Source organism: Nannobrachium achirus, assembly GCF_963921795.1.
Source record: "Nannobrachium achirus genome assembly, chromosome: 2".
NCBI classification, from domain to species: domain Eukaryota; kingdom Metazoa; phylum Chordata; class Actinopteri; order Myctophiformes; family Myctophidae; genus Nannobrachium; species Nannobrachium achirus.
In genome coordinates this window covers 52,427,318-52,442,588 of record NC_137811.1, presented here as the reverse complement: position 1 = coordinate 52,442,588, position 15,271 = coordinate 52,427,318, and the positions used below count along the sequence as shown (strand labels likewise).

Genomic DNA, 15,271 nt, shown 5'->3' with positions numbered 1-15,271 from the left:
ACTGCTGTCTAACCTGAGGTCAACAGGTCAGCTGCATGGCCACACTTTCAAACCCAGGTCTGGGAATTACCCTATAATGACCCTTTTAATGACCCTGTTCATCTGGCCATAAACAGCCCAGCAGTCAGTTTCAATGAGAGCACTGGTCATTAAGTGCTGGATCTCATATAGTACCTACAGTACAGTACTAGGGTATAATAGCCTAACCCTACTTACTTAATGACATGGTGGTATGTATTGGGTATAATAATGTTAAACTATATATGTAATAACAACATGTATGGATTGTGGGATATGGATAGTGTTATATATAATGTGTAATAAGGGGATATAGACAGTGCATGGTATTATTATTATTTACTTTACTTTTTTTTTTTTTTTGGTAACTCCGGAATTATTTTGTTTGTTTGTTCCTTTACGTTCATTGCAACTGCTCTTTGTTAAACAAAATAGCATGTACCGGTATAAAGGATAGGCGCTTTTGGCTTCAGGCTATATTCTCCACACATTAGTGTGTTGTTAGACTAATACTCCTGCACCAGAATCAGTGACAGTTTATTTCTTACTCCATACAGTACCAGTCTATATAGAGACCATAGCAAAGATTTTCACCCTGATTAGATTTGATTGATAATTTGTTTTGAAAGGCAATGCCACCTATGCTTTTCATACTTATAATTGACTGCAGTGTGTAGCCTAGATTAAGATACTGTATTAATATCATTGTTTCAAAATGCCATGGCCACATAGACTGCCCGCCGCTCGTCTTTTAATCCACTCTAAAGTTTCTTCTCGCCTATAAAGGCTCATTTATAGTTGAACTACGGGTTCCAAATTATCTGTTGTAATGCACCAAGAGCTGTTAAAGGAGGCCGTGGCCAGTAGTGTTCCTCCAACATTTAGGTGAGAAACAGATGTCTATCCTGGACTGGTATGATGCGGGATGGCCTGGTCAGGTCTGGTACGGCTTGGATGTGTTTTTATAAGGCCAGGATGTTTGCCAGGTACACTGGCAGTCCTTATCACAGGGTCACCACAGGGTTAACGGTCAACCAATGGGTGGCCAAAGACCACTCCATCCAATCAGCATCTACATCCGCCAAGGTTCTAACTCTACTTCTGAATTCTGGCAGTGGGATCATGGTGGGGTGGAGGTCATTCTGGTCGCAATTCACTCCATTTAGGAAGTGATTTGAAATGGGGATAAGCAAAGGCTTATCTCGGTGTCTGTTTTACTGACACTGGCTGTCAGAGATAGGGTTCCTGTCTGGAGAAAATGTCTTGCTGGTTCTAGGGTTGCAGAGAGGCTATAGTTTAGTCTCCCATCATGCACTTATTCTGCATCTACATCCATCCAGCTCTTTTTTTTAAATATATATATTCAAAATTTGAAGTTGAAGGGAAAATGTTCTTCGAATATTATGCTGGCTCAAATGTGAACATAATTTGGTTGCAGTCGCTTTCTGACCAACAATTGAAAAGCAAATATTGGGTTGACATCTTGCTACAATATGATTCAGTGATTCAGTGCTACCACTGTACCAGGCAGGTATGATATATGGTGTATGTAATTATACCCACAGGCCAGTTGTCTTATTCTAAACCTATTATCTTTTTAGTCTTCTCTAATATTTGGCCTGTCTGCTCTGAGCCATCTGTACATTCTAGGGGCTTAATAGGCCTTCACGTACAGCAATTGAATGAATCCTACTCTGTGCTTATAGCAGCTGCATGTGGGACAGTTGCTGTTGTCACAGCTGGGCCCAGCCATCATCCAATACCACCGATATTAAACAGGACTTCATCCACCATGTCCAGTATTAACAGTATGTAAACAGAGAGGTTACAGTACCGTATGTGTCCAGCAGCATGGATAATGAGACTGTGATTAAGAGACATGTGGGCAGTAAGAGACACCATGTTTAGATCAGCAGGCCTATAAACCTCTCCCCCTAGACCAGTATGGAACTATTTACAATCATACTGTTACTGAACAGTAGTCTTGGCTTCAACAGTGTTTAAATCATTTGTACCGTATGTATTGTATGCCACTTTATGACATGTTCTTCACTAGTCCTTGCCCGTTCAAACTTATGTGCTCCGAAATATGTGCAGTTTGGGTTATGGGGTGTACACAGTATATGAGGGATTTAATGTAGGAATCTCAGAAGTAATGTTGGAGAACCCAGACGTATCAGTGATGTCAATCATCTCCAAATTTGGGCACTGTTTCAGCATGCGACTGTTATCATGGCGGTGATGCATGCGCAGTACAGGCAGCGGTATCAGTGATTTCAGTTATCTCCAAATTTGGGAACTGTTTAGTATCAGTGATGTCAGCATGCGTGTGTATCAGACAGACATCGGACAGACAGACGTTCATTCATTTATCGGATACTAGTCCTGTGCCCAGGGGGTATGCACAGTATTGAGTATAGGAGTAAATGTTGGAGAACCCAGACGTATCAGTGATGTAATCTCCAAATTTGGGCATTATTTCAGCACACGGCTGTTACCATGGCGGGGACGCATGCACAGTACAAGCGGTGGTATCAGTGATGTCGGAAATGTGGGCACTGTTTCACCCGTTTATGCCCATATATTGTGTTCTGTCTCCTCCTATGCCCATGTATGGTGTTCCATATATGGGCAGAGTACAGTATACACGTGTGTGTGTGTGTGTGTGTGTGTGTGTGTGTGTGTGTGTGTGTGTGTGTGTGTGTGTGTGTGTGTGTGTGTGTGTGTGTGTGTGTGTGTGTGTGTGTGTGTCACACACACACACACACACACACACACACACTACCCCCCACCCCCACAAATGACATAATATATATTTTAAAGTAAACATATTGTGTTTTCAATCTTATGGAATCTATTAGGCCTGTCATAGGTTCATCTTCAGATCCATTACTCGCCTCGTATCAGGAGAATATTGCAGCAGCCTCTCGTGGTATCATGTGTTTATGAGGGATTCTCTGTGAAGGGATCAGCATGAGGCCATGTGGCTGACATCATCTCCCAGACTATGAGACTGACTTGTCGACAGGCGAACGTACAGTAAACATGGCTGATGGGATGTTTTTGCTCTTGCCCATACTGTACCTGCCAACATTAGACTGTGAAAAAGAGGGAGATTTTCTGGGATGTCCACAAATGGCTTACCCTCAACGCCCCTGCCCCCACATAACCCTACACTATTGTGAACGTAAAATTACTTTACTTAAATATTAGCTCACAATTAATTAATTGAAGTAATACAAAAAGAATTTAAATGTTAAAATCTTAAAGGCAACATCTATAATTTACATCACAAAAAAAATGCAAATGTGTGTGTGAGGGAGAGAGAGAGAGTGTTTGTGAGTGTTTGTTGCGACCGTAGGTCGCATTTACTACCAAAACCTCCACAGGCTGTCTGTCTGTCAGTGAGTGAGTGAGTGAGTGAGTGAGTCCGTCACACTTTTGCCCTGCTCATATCTCCACAACCGTTGCCCCCATCCATGCCACATTTTGCACACACACTCCTTACCTGCCAAACTACAACCTCCAAGGACCCCTGGAGCTCCAGGGACCCCCAGGTCCCTGAGGGACCCCCAGGTGTAAAAAAATGTCCCTCCGTGAGTGACACATCACACGTCACACTTTTCCCCTGCTCATATCTCCACAACCGTTGCCCCCATCCATGCCACATTTTGCACACACACTCCTTACCTGCCAAACTACAACCTCCAAGGACCCCCGGAGCTACAGGGACCCCCAGCTCCCTGGGGGACCCCCAGATGTAAAAAAAAACAAACAAATGTGCAAAAATGACCACCCCAACGGGGCTGCTCACGGGGAATTCCCGGGGACCACCGACTCCTGGTGCTCCAGAACGGATGCAAAAGTGGTGGTGCCCCCAGTGGAGGACCCCCTACACTGCAGCTCACATAAAATGCCGTAACTCCGGCTAGGAGCGACCGGGAGAGCCGGGGCCGGTACCTATTCGTCCGCCTCGGCGCCGCGCAGACCCCACCCTTCATTTCTCACATGGCCCTCTTCTAGCGCCACCATCAGGCTGATTCTTGCAAAGCCACCTACGGTCGCTTATCTCCCGATTAGGGAGTCTTACTGGTTTGTATGTGTGTAAGAAAGAGAGAGAGAGAGAAACAATTAAAACATGAATGTATTGGGGTTAGAGAGGGGAAGGTCTTACACCCAAGTGGACTGACATTTAGATGTGTATTTCTTTTGGTAACTGTTGAATCCATTTTTACTTTTCAGCACTAAAACTGAGCAGTGCTAGCTTGAGCGAGTGTAGTGACGAGTGATGCACATCAGGCAGGGTTGTTTGTGCATGTATTGCACATGAAATCGGGAGATTAATGGGAGAAATTACCAATCGGGAGCACAGCGGGAGAAAGAGTTAGATAGAGGGAGACTACCCGTGAGACTAAGCACAGACACTGAACTCCCCCAGCTCTGCTGAAGACAGACAGACAAATCGACAGACAGACAGGGTCAGATCAGTTTAGAGGAACATGTAGGGAGAACAGCCCTGCTGTCTGCATGTGCTTGCATATTTTCTTTTCAGAAGCCATGCGCTCAATGAGACCTGACATATTTGTTTCCCGTGAATCCAAGAAAAGGCTTGAGCTATAAAGTTCTGACTCGCCATGTCTGTTCTCCACTTTTCTCTGCTATCTGCCTGTCTCTCTGTCTTTCTCTCCCTTCCCACCACACACCCTCCCTTCCAATATTCCTCTCTCACACTGGCTGGGCTCACCCATATCTCCATCTATCCATCCATCCTCTCTATCCCTGATTCACTCTACTCTACCCATCTTCCCCCACCTCTCTCTCCTCTCTCTCTCTCTCTCTCTCTCTCTCTCTCTCTCTCTCTCTCTCTCTCTCTCTCTCTCTCTCTCTCTCTCTGTGTCTCTCTCTCTCTCTCCATCTCCCTCCAGGTGTTTGGGTTCCAAGCAGGCCTGACATGCCAGGATGGTTCAGGGAGTTTCCTGCCTCTTATCCCCATCATTCCCTCCTTCAGCACGGCTCTCTATGGCAAGCTGCTCCAGATGCCTGCCCACTGGTGAGTGACACCTCTCTAACCATGATAAGATGAGGCTTATTTTGACTGGCCATGCACAGGAGAGAAATCCCCCTTGTTAACACACAATTTGAAAATCTGTTGGCAATGTCACACTCCCTACTCTCTCAACGTTCTTTTAATCCAGCGCCAAAACATTTGTTGACGTGACGCTGTATTTATCGATGCACAAAGGTGGTTATGTCAATCCAAATTCCTTCTTCCGACATTTATCAGTTACTTTGTAACATGACCTTGTTCTCTCAGCACTCTTAACTCCTTGACCTGATGTGTGGTCATGGCACTTACTCTGACCTTGTACTTGCAATTGTAATGCAAATACTATTTGAATGTGTACTGCTGAAATGAATCAATAGCGGTTCATTTACAAATGACTCTTGGTCTTGTTTAATATTTGCAAGCTTCAGAGCGCACGTCTTAACACGTCAAGAGTTTCAGTGTCTCCCTGTACATTGATTAGTTACAGAAATTAGAATACAGGGCAGTTCTCTTTTCTCATGGACAAACCAGTATATTCTAATTGTAATCAATCCTGACCTTACTGCACAGTAGCTTCAACAGAATACAAAATCTCCAACATGCACACAAGATAAAAACAGAACATGACACAAATGTTTTCTGTTATATTTACACCATTTTGCATATAGCTCTCTGTGCTCCATCTACTCACGTCAGTTTCTTTGTATTTGTACTACTGGCACTCTAAAACCTCAACCTGTTGTCTCTGACAGATGCTCATGGCACTGACTCAAACCTTAAACAATGCAAGTCTCTTTGGATAAGAGTGACCGCAAAATGCTTAAAATGCAAATTGAAATATGTGTCCTTGTCCCACTCGGCTTGTCGTGCAGCCCCTAGCTAGCATTGTGCCTAGTTTTTGCGAGTTGTTTATGTTGATCACTCAAGCGGTTGTGGCAGCTGGCTTGGGCCTCGGACGAGATGGCAGCGCTCCATGTGTGGATATGGGAGTTTTGGTTTGAGCCCATCATCATGAGTGTGTCACCATGGCAGGAAGCAGTCAACACCGTGGCCTGGAGCACTGAGATGTTGGCTTCACCCACCAAACATCATGCAGCCAGTCTTGGGGAAGACCCATCTGTAACGGACTACATAGGGGAATTTCATTTTTGTATTTACACATTATGTACCAAGTGATGTAACAGTATAATCATTTGTGCCCATATGTGAACGTTCATCTGTGTGTGTGTGTGTGTGTCTGTATGTAGCAGTGCAATAAATTGTGTGCATATGTATGCATTCATCTACAGTATGTGTGTGTGCACATGCATGCGTGCACATGTATACGTGCGTGCGTGCAGTGTCAGTGCCGGTACAGCATGCTTTATGCACCAGAGGATGGAGCAGCATCTTGCGGGCAGGGCATCAGAAGAAGGGTTTTAAAGTGATGGATGAGCCCCGGTCTTTCAGTGAGTGGTTCAGGGGAAAACAGAAAAACAGAGTCATCTGGGAAGGAATCGCTGTAACAACTTCTCACAGAGGTTGAAACAGGGGAGAGGAAAATAACATGGTGCCGTAGGACCAAACAAAACTATGTTACTATTGCACTGATCCTGTCCTAACAGGGATGACTCATTGGGAATGTCCCAGAGAGAGAGAGAGAGGGGGGGGGGGGGGGGGGATAGAGGGGGTGAAGGAGAGATGGGTGGATGAATAGAAAGATAATGTCAGAATTAGGGAAGAGGGAGTGTGTCGTCCGAGAGGAGGAGATAAGAGCATTAAAGAGGTGATGGTGTGATATTAGATGAGGTGAGAGGAATGGAGAGAGAGAGAGAGAAAGTGGAATAGTGATTCCAACTGAGAAGCTGGTGGACTGCAAGAGAATGGAGCCGGGGCGGGGAGAAGAATGGAGAAAGGCTGGAATATAGATGAGTGATGGATGGAGAGGAGGATGGAGGAGGGAAACAACAGGTAAAAAGAAGAGAAACGCTAGAGAGGAAAACGGGATGAGGGTGAGGAAGAGATGCGGGGGAGCGGGACATGGGAGGTTGGCTGGGAAGATAGGAGAAGATCAGGGGGTCCCGTTGAGGACCGAGTAACGAGGAAAACACAGGAGGGACGAGTGATGAAGTGAGGATAGGAGATCGGAGGACGGGACAAAGACAGGAGAGGAAGAGGAATTCCAGTGTGGAGCCAGCGGTGCTTCAGGAAAGATTTATAGGCCCGCGCAGGTTGCAGAACGAGAGGAACGAAGGCAAACATTAAGGCTTCAGAGGTGCAGTGGAGGGAATTCTCTCCAGAGTTGCTCACTGCGTGTGTGTTGGTGTGTCTTTGCATCCTACATCTGGGAGATTTGCACCCACACTCACACACACACACTCTCACGCGCTCGCGCACGCACACACGCACGCACGCACGCACGCACGCACACACACACACACACACACACACACACACACACACACACACACATACAGAGAGAGGCATACACATACATGCCTTGCACTTTGACACATGTATGCATGCTCTCTGTCTCTCAAACTCACACACACACACACACACATTACACACAGCCCTCTCTGCCCTCTACCCTCTCCCTCACACCTTGCGGTCAATGTGCCTGTTAAAGCAGGAACTACCTCTGTTAAAGCACTAGCTTGGGAATCGATTTCCTCCCATTAGTTTGGACTTAAACATGTCAAGAGCTGCAGATGGTTTTGACTTCTCCTGACTTCTTCTCCAGGCTGCAGACTGCCTCCGCTGTACAAAGAATAGTTGGCCACATAGACAACCACAAAGCACAGAAGGCCATATTGTGTGCCTGTGCGCACATTTCGTGCATGTGTGTGTGTGTGCGTGTGTGTGTGCGTGTGTGCGTGCGTGCGTGTGTGTGTGTGTGTGTGTGAGTGTGTTTTAAGCATGTGTCAGAAGGGTGTGTGTAGATACTTGCATACACTGGGGCATGCATTCATACATAAATACATACAGTACTGTACGTGCATGCACATGTGTGCATGTTGGCAGAGCCCTTTTCCCCGTGCTCTCTCTGCTCCTAATAAGAGACTGCTAGCTGCCTGTTTGATCTCTGGGTCCCTTTCTTCTGCCCTGCCTCACTCATAGTGGATTCAGATGTCAAACGGATGTTATTTTTCTTTCTGACAATCACTAGATGTTTCTCATCCCCAGAGAGCCTTCCAGATCAATGCCCTCCCATGGCTTTTCTTTCACCCAGAAGCAGTGCCAAAAATAAAATAAAAAATACACCGACAACTTCTCACAGTCTCCTTGACGCATTAAAAGCAAAGCACTGTACCCCCTCCCTGCTTTCAGCATGCCTTTGATGGAACAAGCACACATCCACTGAAACTATGAGGCAGGGCACCTTATCTTGCATACAGTACATGTTATTCATACATGGGTGAACCTGCGTGGATGTGTTGTCTTTCTTTCTTTTTTTAAACTTGTTTCTGCTCTGCTGGCCTTAAACGGATTACTTCTGCTTGGCTTCTGCCTTATTCCCCTAGTTTACCTTAAGCATCTTGACACTTCCGACACCCTTGGCAGGTTGGAAGTGCTTCTCGAACAGTTGGCTGTTTGTTTGGCTGTCAGCTGACCTTGTGTAGATGATAATGGGACCGTTGTTGTCAGGTTCTGCATGGCTCATATTTGACCCCGTCTGAATGAGAGGTACTGCTGTCTTACTCTCCTCCTGACCTGACAGTGGCTTCAGTCAAAATCTAATTAACCCAGTCTGACAGTTTACTGGAGGAAGAATGATGATCAACTGGTTTGACAGAGACAGACAGAGAGAGAGTGTGTGTGTGTGTGTGTGTGTGTGTGTGTGTGTGTGTGTGTGTGTGTGTGTGTGTGTGTGTGTGTGTGTGTGTGTGTGTGTGTGTGTGTGTGTGTGTGTGTGTGTGTGTGTGTGTGTGTACTGTGCGTGCGTGCGTGCGTGCGTGCGTGCGTGCGTGTGTGTGTGTGTGTTGGACAGGTAGACTAGGTAAGAATGGGATGCGGTAAAGAGTCTATGTCAGTAATTTAATAACATGATCTCTGTATCCTCTTGTTCTAATGTTTCACACATGTTGGATGAGGACGAGGCTCACTGTTTCAGTCTTAACCACTTGTCTTTAGCCCTGGCATTCCTATTTTGGGCAATTTTCAATTCTTATTATTTTGACAATATTTCTGAACACATTTTCAAAATGGGGTTATGTGGTTAAAGGTTTTCACAAGTGATGAAAATGTGTGGTGAAGGGTGAAAGAGACGAGTGGGATCTGTGGGACCAGCGTGCGTGTGTGGTCAGACTGGGCACAGGCTTAAAAATGAAGTCTGTGTGTGTGAATGGACAGAATGGACAGACTTACAGTAGATGGATAACTTGTTCTAAGACAGAGAGAGAGAGAGAGTGCTTCATATCTCCAGGGCTCCTCTTCTCCTAGAGGTGAAAGCCAGAGCTCAGGAGTGCCTAGGTCACTGTTTCCCAAACAGTGGGTCGGGACCCATTTGTGGGTCACGACTCGAGTAAAAATCCCATTTTCCTTTCCTACAAAAATAAAATATATATTTCAAAAGATGGAAAATGTTTGAAATATATGTGAAATATATCATCTTATTTTTTGGAAAAAAAATTATCAATTTGATAAGTTTTCAAACAAACAAACAAACAATTCTATGAAATTCCATGAATAAAATATAATAATAATTTTCGCGCCGCGTTGAGAGCTTAGAGCATAGATCGACTATTTTCACTAGTTTAGGTCCCGGGCAAACGTCTAATTTCTCTTTTGGGTCTCGAGCTAAAAAGTTTGGGAACCACTGTCCTAGGTCTCTGGATCAGCCGAGAAAGGCACGCCACCAGGTGGTAGCATTTAATTGGGCTTTATTGATGTTTGTTTTGGGATTATTCCTCAGCACTGATGTAATACTCTCAACCACAACTCGCCCCCACCTCCACCCTCTCCAAGATGTCATGTTTTCTCTGAGTGAGGGGAAGACCCTGACACTGAGAACGGCTGTGGAAGCTCTTTAAGCTTGGGGGAAATGTGGAGAGTGAGAGCCAGAAGTCCTCAGGAACGAGGGAACAGTGAATGAGAGAGAGAGAGAGAGAGAGAGAGAGAGAGAGAGAGAGGTTTGGAAGCATGCACGCACCATGCAGATTGTGGTCAAAGAAAAAGAGCCTTCTCTGGTTGCCTTGTCAGTCTCCAGTAGCTTTGTTATGCAGATTCCTGGATCAGCTTTTCCATTACCAATGTGGAAGGTAGCTGTACATTTATCTGCCTCTGGACTCTGTATTATTAGAAGTGAGTGGTGATTGACAGGAGAGAAGGGAAGCTGGGAGAAGGGAAGAAGGTGATGTCATATGTGCTCACATACAGTATGCACGCAGACCATCTCATCTCTCTCTCTCCTTTTTTTCTTCCACTTTTACACTGTGTGCGCAAACACACAAACTCTCCTTCTCTGTACAGTGTCTTTCTCTTTCACTTACTCTCACAGACACACCACACACGCACACACACGCGTGCTACTGCACACACACTGTCTTTCTGCGCAGCAGTCCCATGCTGCAGAAGGCCTGTATGACTGCCAGGTCATCATAGAGGGATTTGGAGGGACTCTGGGCATCTGTGAAGACCCGGCACCTCTCCTGATGAGTTGGCTCACTGTGCATGGCTCCTATTCCCCTCAGCGTCACCACATAGGACCCTTCACGAAGGGGCTTTCACAAGACAGAACAGACTCTCTAGGTCTGTCTCACTTTCTTTCTCTCTCGATCTCTCTCTCGCTTGCTTGCTTGCTCCCTCTCTCTGTCACGAAGCAGCAAAATAACATTGTTTCTATCCTCAGGCTCAAGGTTTTGCTGGGAGCCAAATAGTAGTAATGTGTGGTGGGATAGCTTGCTCAATCCCCAACACAGGCAAAATATTCTTAGTCTCAGCGTTGCCAGATGATCATAGAACTCCGGCTATCGATGTCTGGTGACATATCCATTCAATGTAGCTCCTAGAACAAGCAGTGACAACAACCGCAAACAAATCTATGCCTACTGCTTTGAAAACAAGTCATATCATCATCCCGATATGAGAGGGACCACCCTTAAGTCTTTGCATTGGTTCAGCAATGCAGTTCCTTTTTAAATCTCAATTGTTTCCTCTCAGCTTTAGCAATGAAGATTGTCACCTGAGACTGGCTCGTGAATCTAAAATGTTGCTACTGTACAGTATCTACACTTCAATGTCCACCAGGCATTAGACAATATCTTTCTACCTTTTCCAAATTATCTTTAATACTACACATCCAGCATGGCATCTACCCTAAAATAATACCCCTCCCCATACACATACACAAACACCAGTTGGTTGTCGTGACTACAAACAAGGTCCTTCTCTGAACCCTCACTCTATGCTGGGATAGGACAGCAGCTATTGTGTTTAGGCATCGCCACGGCTAATATATAACTGAAGCTGAGTGTTGTCCGATGTTAAACAGTAAACCGACTGCCACTCAGTCATTGTCAGTGGATGGATGTGCTCACAGTGCGATTGGTGTCAGAGCAGTTGTGATAAACAAATATTGTCAATAACTGCTGCAGGTTTGTTAGTGATGCTTCTCCCCTGTGGAAAAATACTAAGGAGTGTTAATAGACTTTGAGGGATCACTACTATTATGTAATAGAAAATTACTTACCGTAATACTAAAGTCATTAAACTCTCTAAACTGATATGAGGGAGTAAATCGACCGTGCATGTCAAGTCGCCTCAATTTTCTCTCTTCATATAGGCTACCATTAACTCGCCCGAAAAGGGCTTGGCTAGCAAGAAGCTGAGATCCTGTTAAATGAACTTTCACTCCCAGTGAATTAGAGTGCAGCTGAGAGGCATCAGGCTCTACTTATCCCTAATGAAAGGCAGCGTACAGGGCCGCAGACTTCACAGGGACTCGACCAAGAGTCTCAATTGGCCTGGCTGTTAAACCTGTTATCCCAGATAAAATGGGTGCCTGTAAAAGAGAGGAGGTAGAGGTGGGGGTGGAAGTGCCACCTGCATCGATCTCCCCAAAACCAAAATTCAACCACAATTTCACTCTCCATCATGCACGCGAGTACACTCACACTCTCTCACACACCACGTATGCACACACACTCACACACTCACACACACACACACACACACACACACACACACACACACACACACACACACACACACACACACACACACACACACACACGCACAGACACAGCCACTTCCCCATTTCTACCAACATTCCTCATGCAAGGCCACTTAACAACATACAGGGGCTGTCCAAGGTCGGGGCCCACCAACCAACCAACCAACCACCAAACCCACGGCAGCTCGGTGTGGCTCGTCGCATCGCAGGCCATAATTCAGCCCCACGTCGGCTTTTATGTGGCACTTTTAGCAGCCCCTGTTTCTCGCACAGCTATTTCTGATGGGCTAATTTCTTAAGGCATGTGGCCTTACAGGTGCATGTTATATAGCCTGAACAGGCTGACTAGTCTCGACTGGGACGTTACTGAATAGAAAAGAATGTATGTTTTCCCTTGATATCTGATTATTACCGTCTCTTTATTTTACACTTTCAATGGTTGGTTCATTTTTTATTTATTTTTTTAACACCTGAAGGATTTTTTGTTGAGAAGTGAAACAAAGTCCATTACTATGTCTGGTCTAGTGGTCTAGACCCTAGCTTAGCTCAGGTAGTGATTTATGAGGGCTGTGCAAGGCATTTGAGACATGAGGCTTCTAGCTTGGTTGTAATGCCTCATTACTCCTTGTTTACAGCTAGCCATTGCTGCTCCTGGTCTGTCTCCAACCTCACGCAAGAATAGGAGGAAAAATGCTCCATCTATCCTCCTGTACTGAGCCAAAGAATTGTAGGTTTGGTAACTGACATCATTTGACTTTGACTGTCATAGTTGTTTAGTTTAGTGTCCATTCCAGGTGACATCATTAAGAGGTGTTATTTACTATAGAAATGCAGACCATGTTATTCTAAAAATAATTTTGGCAGGTGAAAAGCAAGAATGGTTGTTGGCATTTGGAATCCACAAGCCAAGCCACTGCATCTGGTATTTGAAAAAGTTCTTATGCTTCCCTGAGCCTATGCCTACAGTATATGACATATGACAAGTATCAAGTGAATGATGTCACACTTGCTACTGCCTTGACAGTAGTGCCCTTCAACTAAACTTTGATTGCTGTTGATTCCATAATGAAGTAATCACTTGTATTACTCATCGTCGGCTTAAAGGAGACTTTTGTTTAGGCCGGGTTAAAGTTACTGAAAGCTATTATGGCGATGGATAATTCAATGACCCTAAATCAACTTGTGGTTGCTGTGGTCATGCTCAGCATTGACTCGTGGTTCAGGGCCAGAATAGCAGCGGAGAATTCATTTAGTCAAACAAGGCGACATGAACACGGCCCTGCCCTTTACTCGGATAAAGAAGGGAATGAATGTTCAGACAGAAGAGAACATTTTTTACACGATGAAGCTGAAGGGAAGGGAGGGCACAAATTACAACAAATAGGCCTGTATGTATTAACAGGTGTGTATTAAAAGTCTGGAATGGCATATGATGTAATAATGTTCCACTTTACACTTCGAAGCACAGGGGTGCATGGGGTTGTGAGCCGCAAGGTACAACATCATATTTCGTGTGGCACAGTCTATAAAATATTTTGGCCAACTCGGTGGTGAGCCCTTTTTTTGTTGCTCCAACTACATCTGGTGTCAGACAGTTTTATTTGGTTTTATGGCTGACAGAGATCAATGGATGTATTGAGGAGCCGAGAGAGAGAGAGAGAGAGACTTACACACAGAGAGACAGAGGGGAAGTGGCGTCAGTGAATGAGAAGCTCGATCTCTGGTTGATTGATTGGTCTCATTCATGATGGACACTTCCATTTGTTTATCTCAGGAGAATCCTTACTCATTCTCCCATCAGAGCTATATGCTTGTTTTCACAATTATGATTCACGATTATCATCATGATTATCATTTCATCAGACTGATGAAGGCTGGATAGCCGAAACGCCTGTCACCTTTCCTAAGGGGTGGAGAGGTCAAACAAAACATTAAATTGTTTTTGATTCATTGAACAGTTTATTTTGGCAACGCACCAGAGTGGTCAGAGCGTGGTGGTATAGAGGTACATTTGTCATTTCGCTGCAAAATCTATGTAGACTTTAACTCTCCCCTAAAGCATACAAATATGGTACAAGTCTGTAATGTTCCTAAGGGATGACGTTCGAGAAATCCAAGACTATTTTCATAGTATAATACGGATGCAATTATTCTATAAGATGTATTTCAGGCTCAGTTGGAGCCACGATACCGCCTGGCTTCCTGAGCAGCTGTGGTGGATGTTTTTGACAGGCCGAAAGACTCGATTAATTCCTGAATTAGTCATCTGAGGAATGGGAGCTTGAGGGAGGGAAAACAGTGAGAAATAGGGAAGGACAGATGGATTATCAGCTCTCTGTGGATTATCATTTACTGTCGTATAGGCATTCCTCTGTCTGCTCCACTCCACCGCAGCCTCACTAGCTCTGCACCTCAGCAACCCAGCTTCACTGGTCAGGAGAGGATGTTCTCAGTTCTCTCATTAGAGTGAAAAAGACAGAAAGAGAGGGAGATCTTAACAGGTCACCTTATTATTCTGATCTATTATTTAATCATTGTTTAACCGGATGAACTTTGTTTCACCAAAGTGATGGAGGCTGCCTTCTTATTTTTAAGTGATGGCAAAAGTCAAAAGAGCCTTTGAGGGGTCGACCGGGGAATTCGATTGAAAGTGAAGAATGCACAATGCAGCATCATGCTACTGAAGTTGTCATGACAACTAAACAAAAAGATGCAGGGAGCAGAGAGTGGAGCTGAAGCTGATGTGATATTAGGTCTGTCGCTTTTCTCTGTGTATCCATATAAGGAACCGCATGTCCTCCACAGCTGGACATGTTAGACAGAGACAGGAAGCTATACATACAGTACACACACACACACACACACACACACACACACACACGCTTCTTGATGTGTTTTCCTTTAACGCCTGATGAACCACGTCATTGCCATTTTCTCGCCTTGCGGTTTGCAGCTGTCTGCGCAACTTGATTAAAACATTTCTTTTAGTAATCCCAGTGTAATGAAGCCCTCTCCTGAGAATGGATCTGTGTGTGTGTGTGAGTGTGTGTGTA

At 44.9% G+C, this 15,271-nt stretch overlaps 1 protein-coding gene across 1 annotated transcript in view; it reads left to right on the top strand.

Annotated features, from left to right (window-relative positions):
* vps13b (vacuolar protein sorting 13 homolog B) overlaps positions 1 to 15,271 on the top strand; it is a 495,502-nt gene that overhangs the window by 81,712 nt on the left and 398,519 nt on the right. The window contains exon 16 of the mRNA XM_080748468.1: positions 4,944 to 5,068. Coding sequence (XP_080604594.1) covers positions 4,944 to 5,068 — 125 coding nt within the window. The remainder of the gene's footprint in view (positions 1 to 4,943; positions 5,069 to 15,271) is intronic.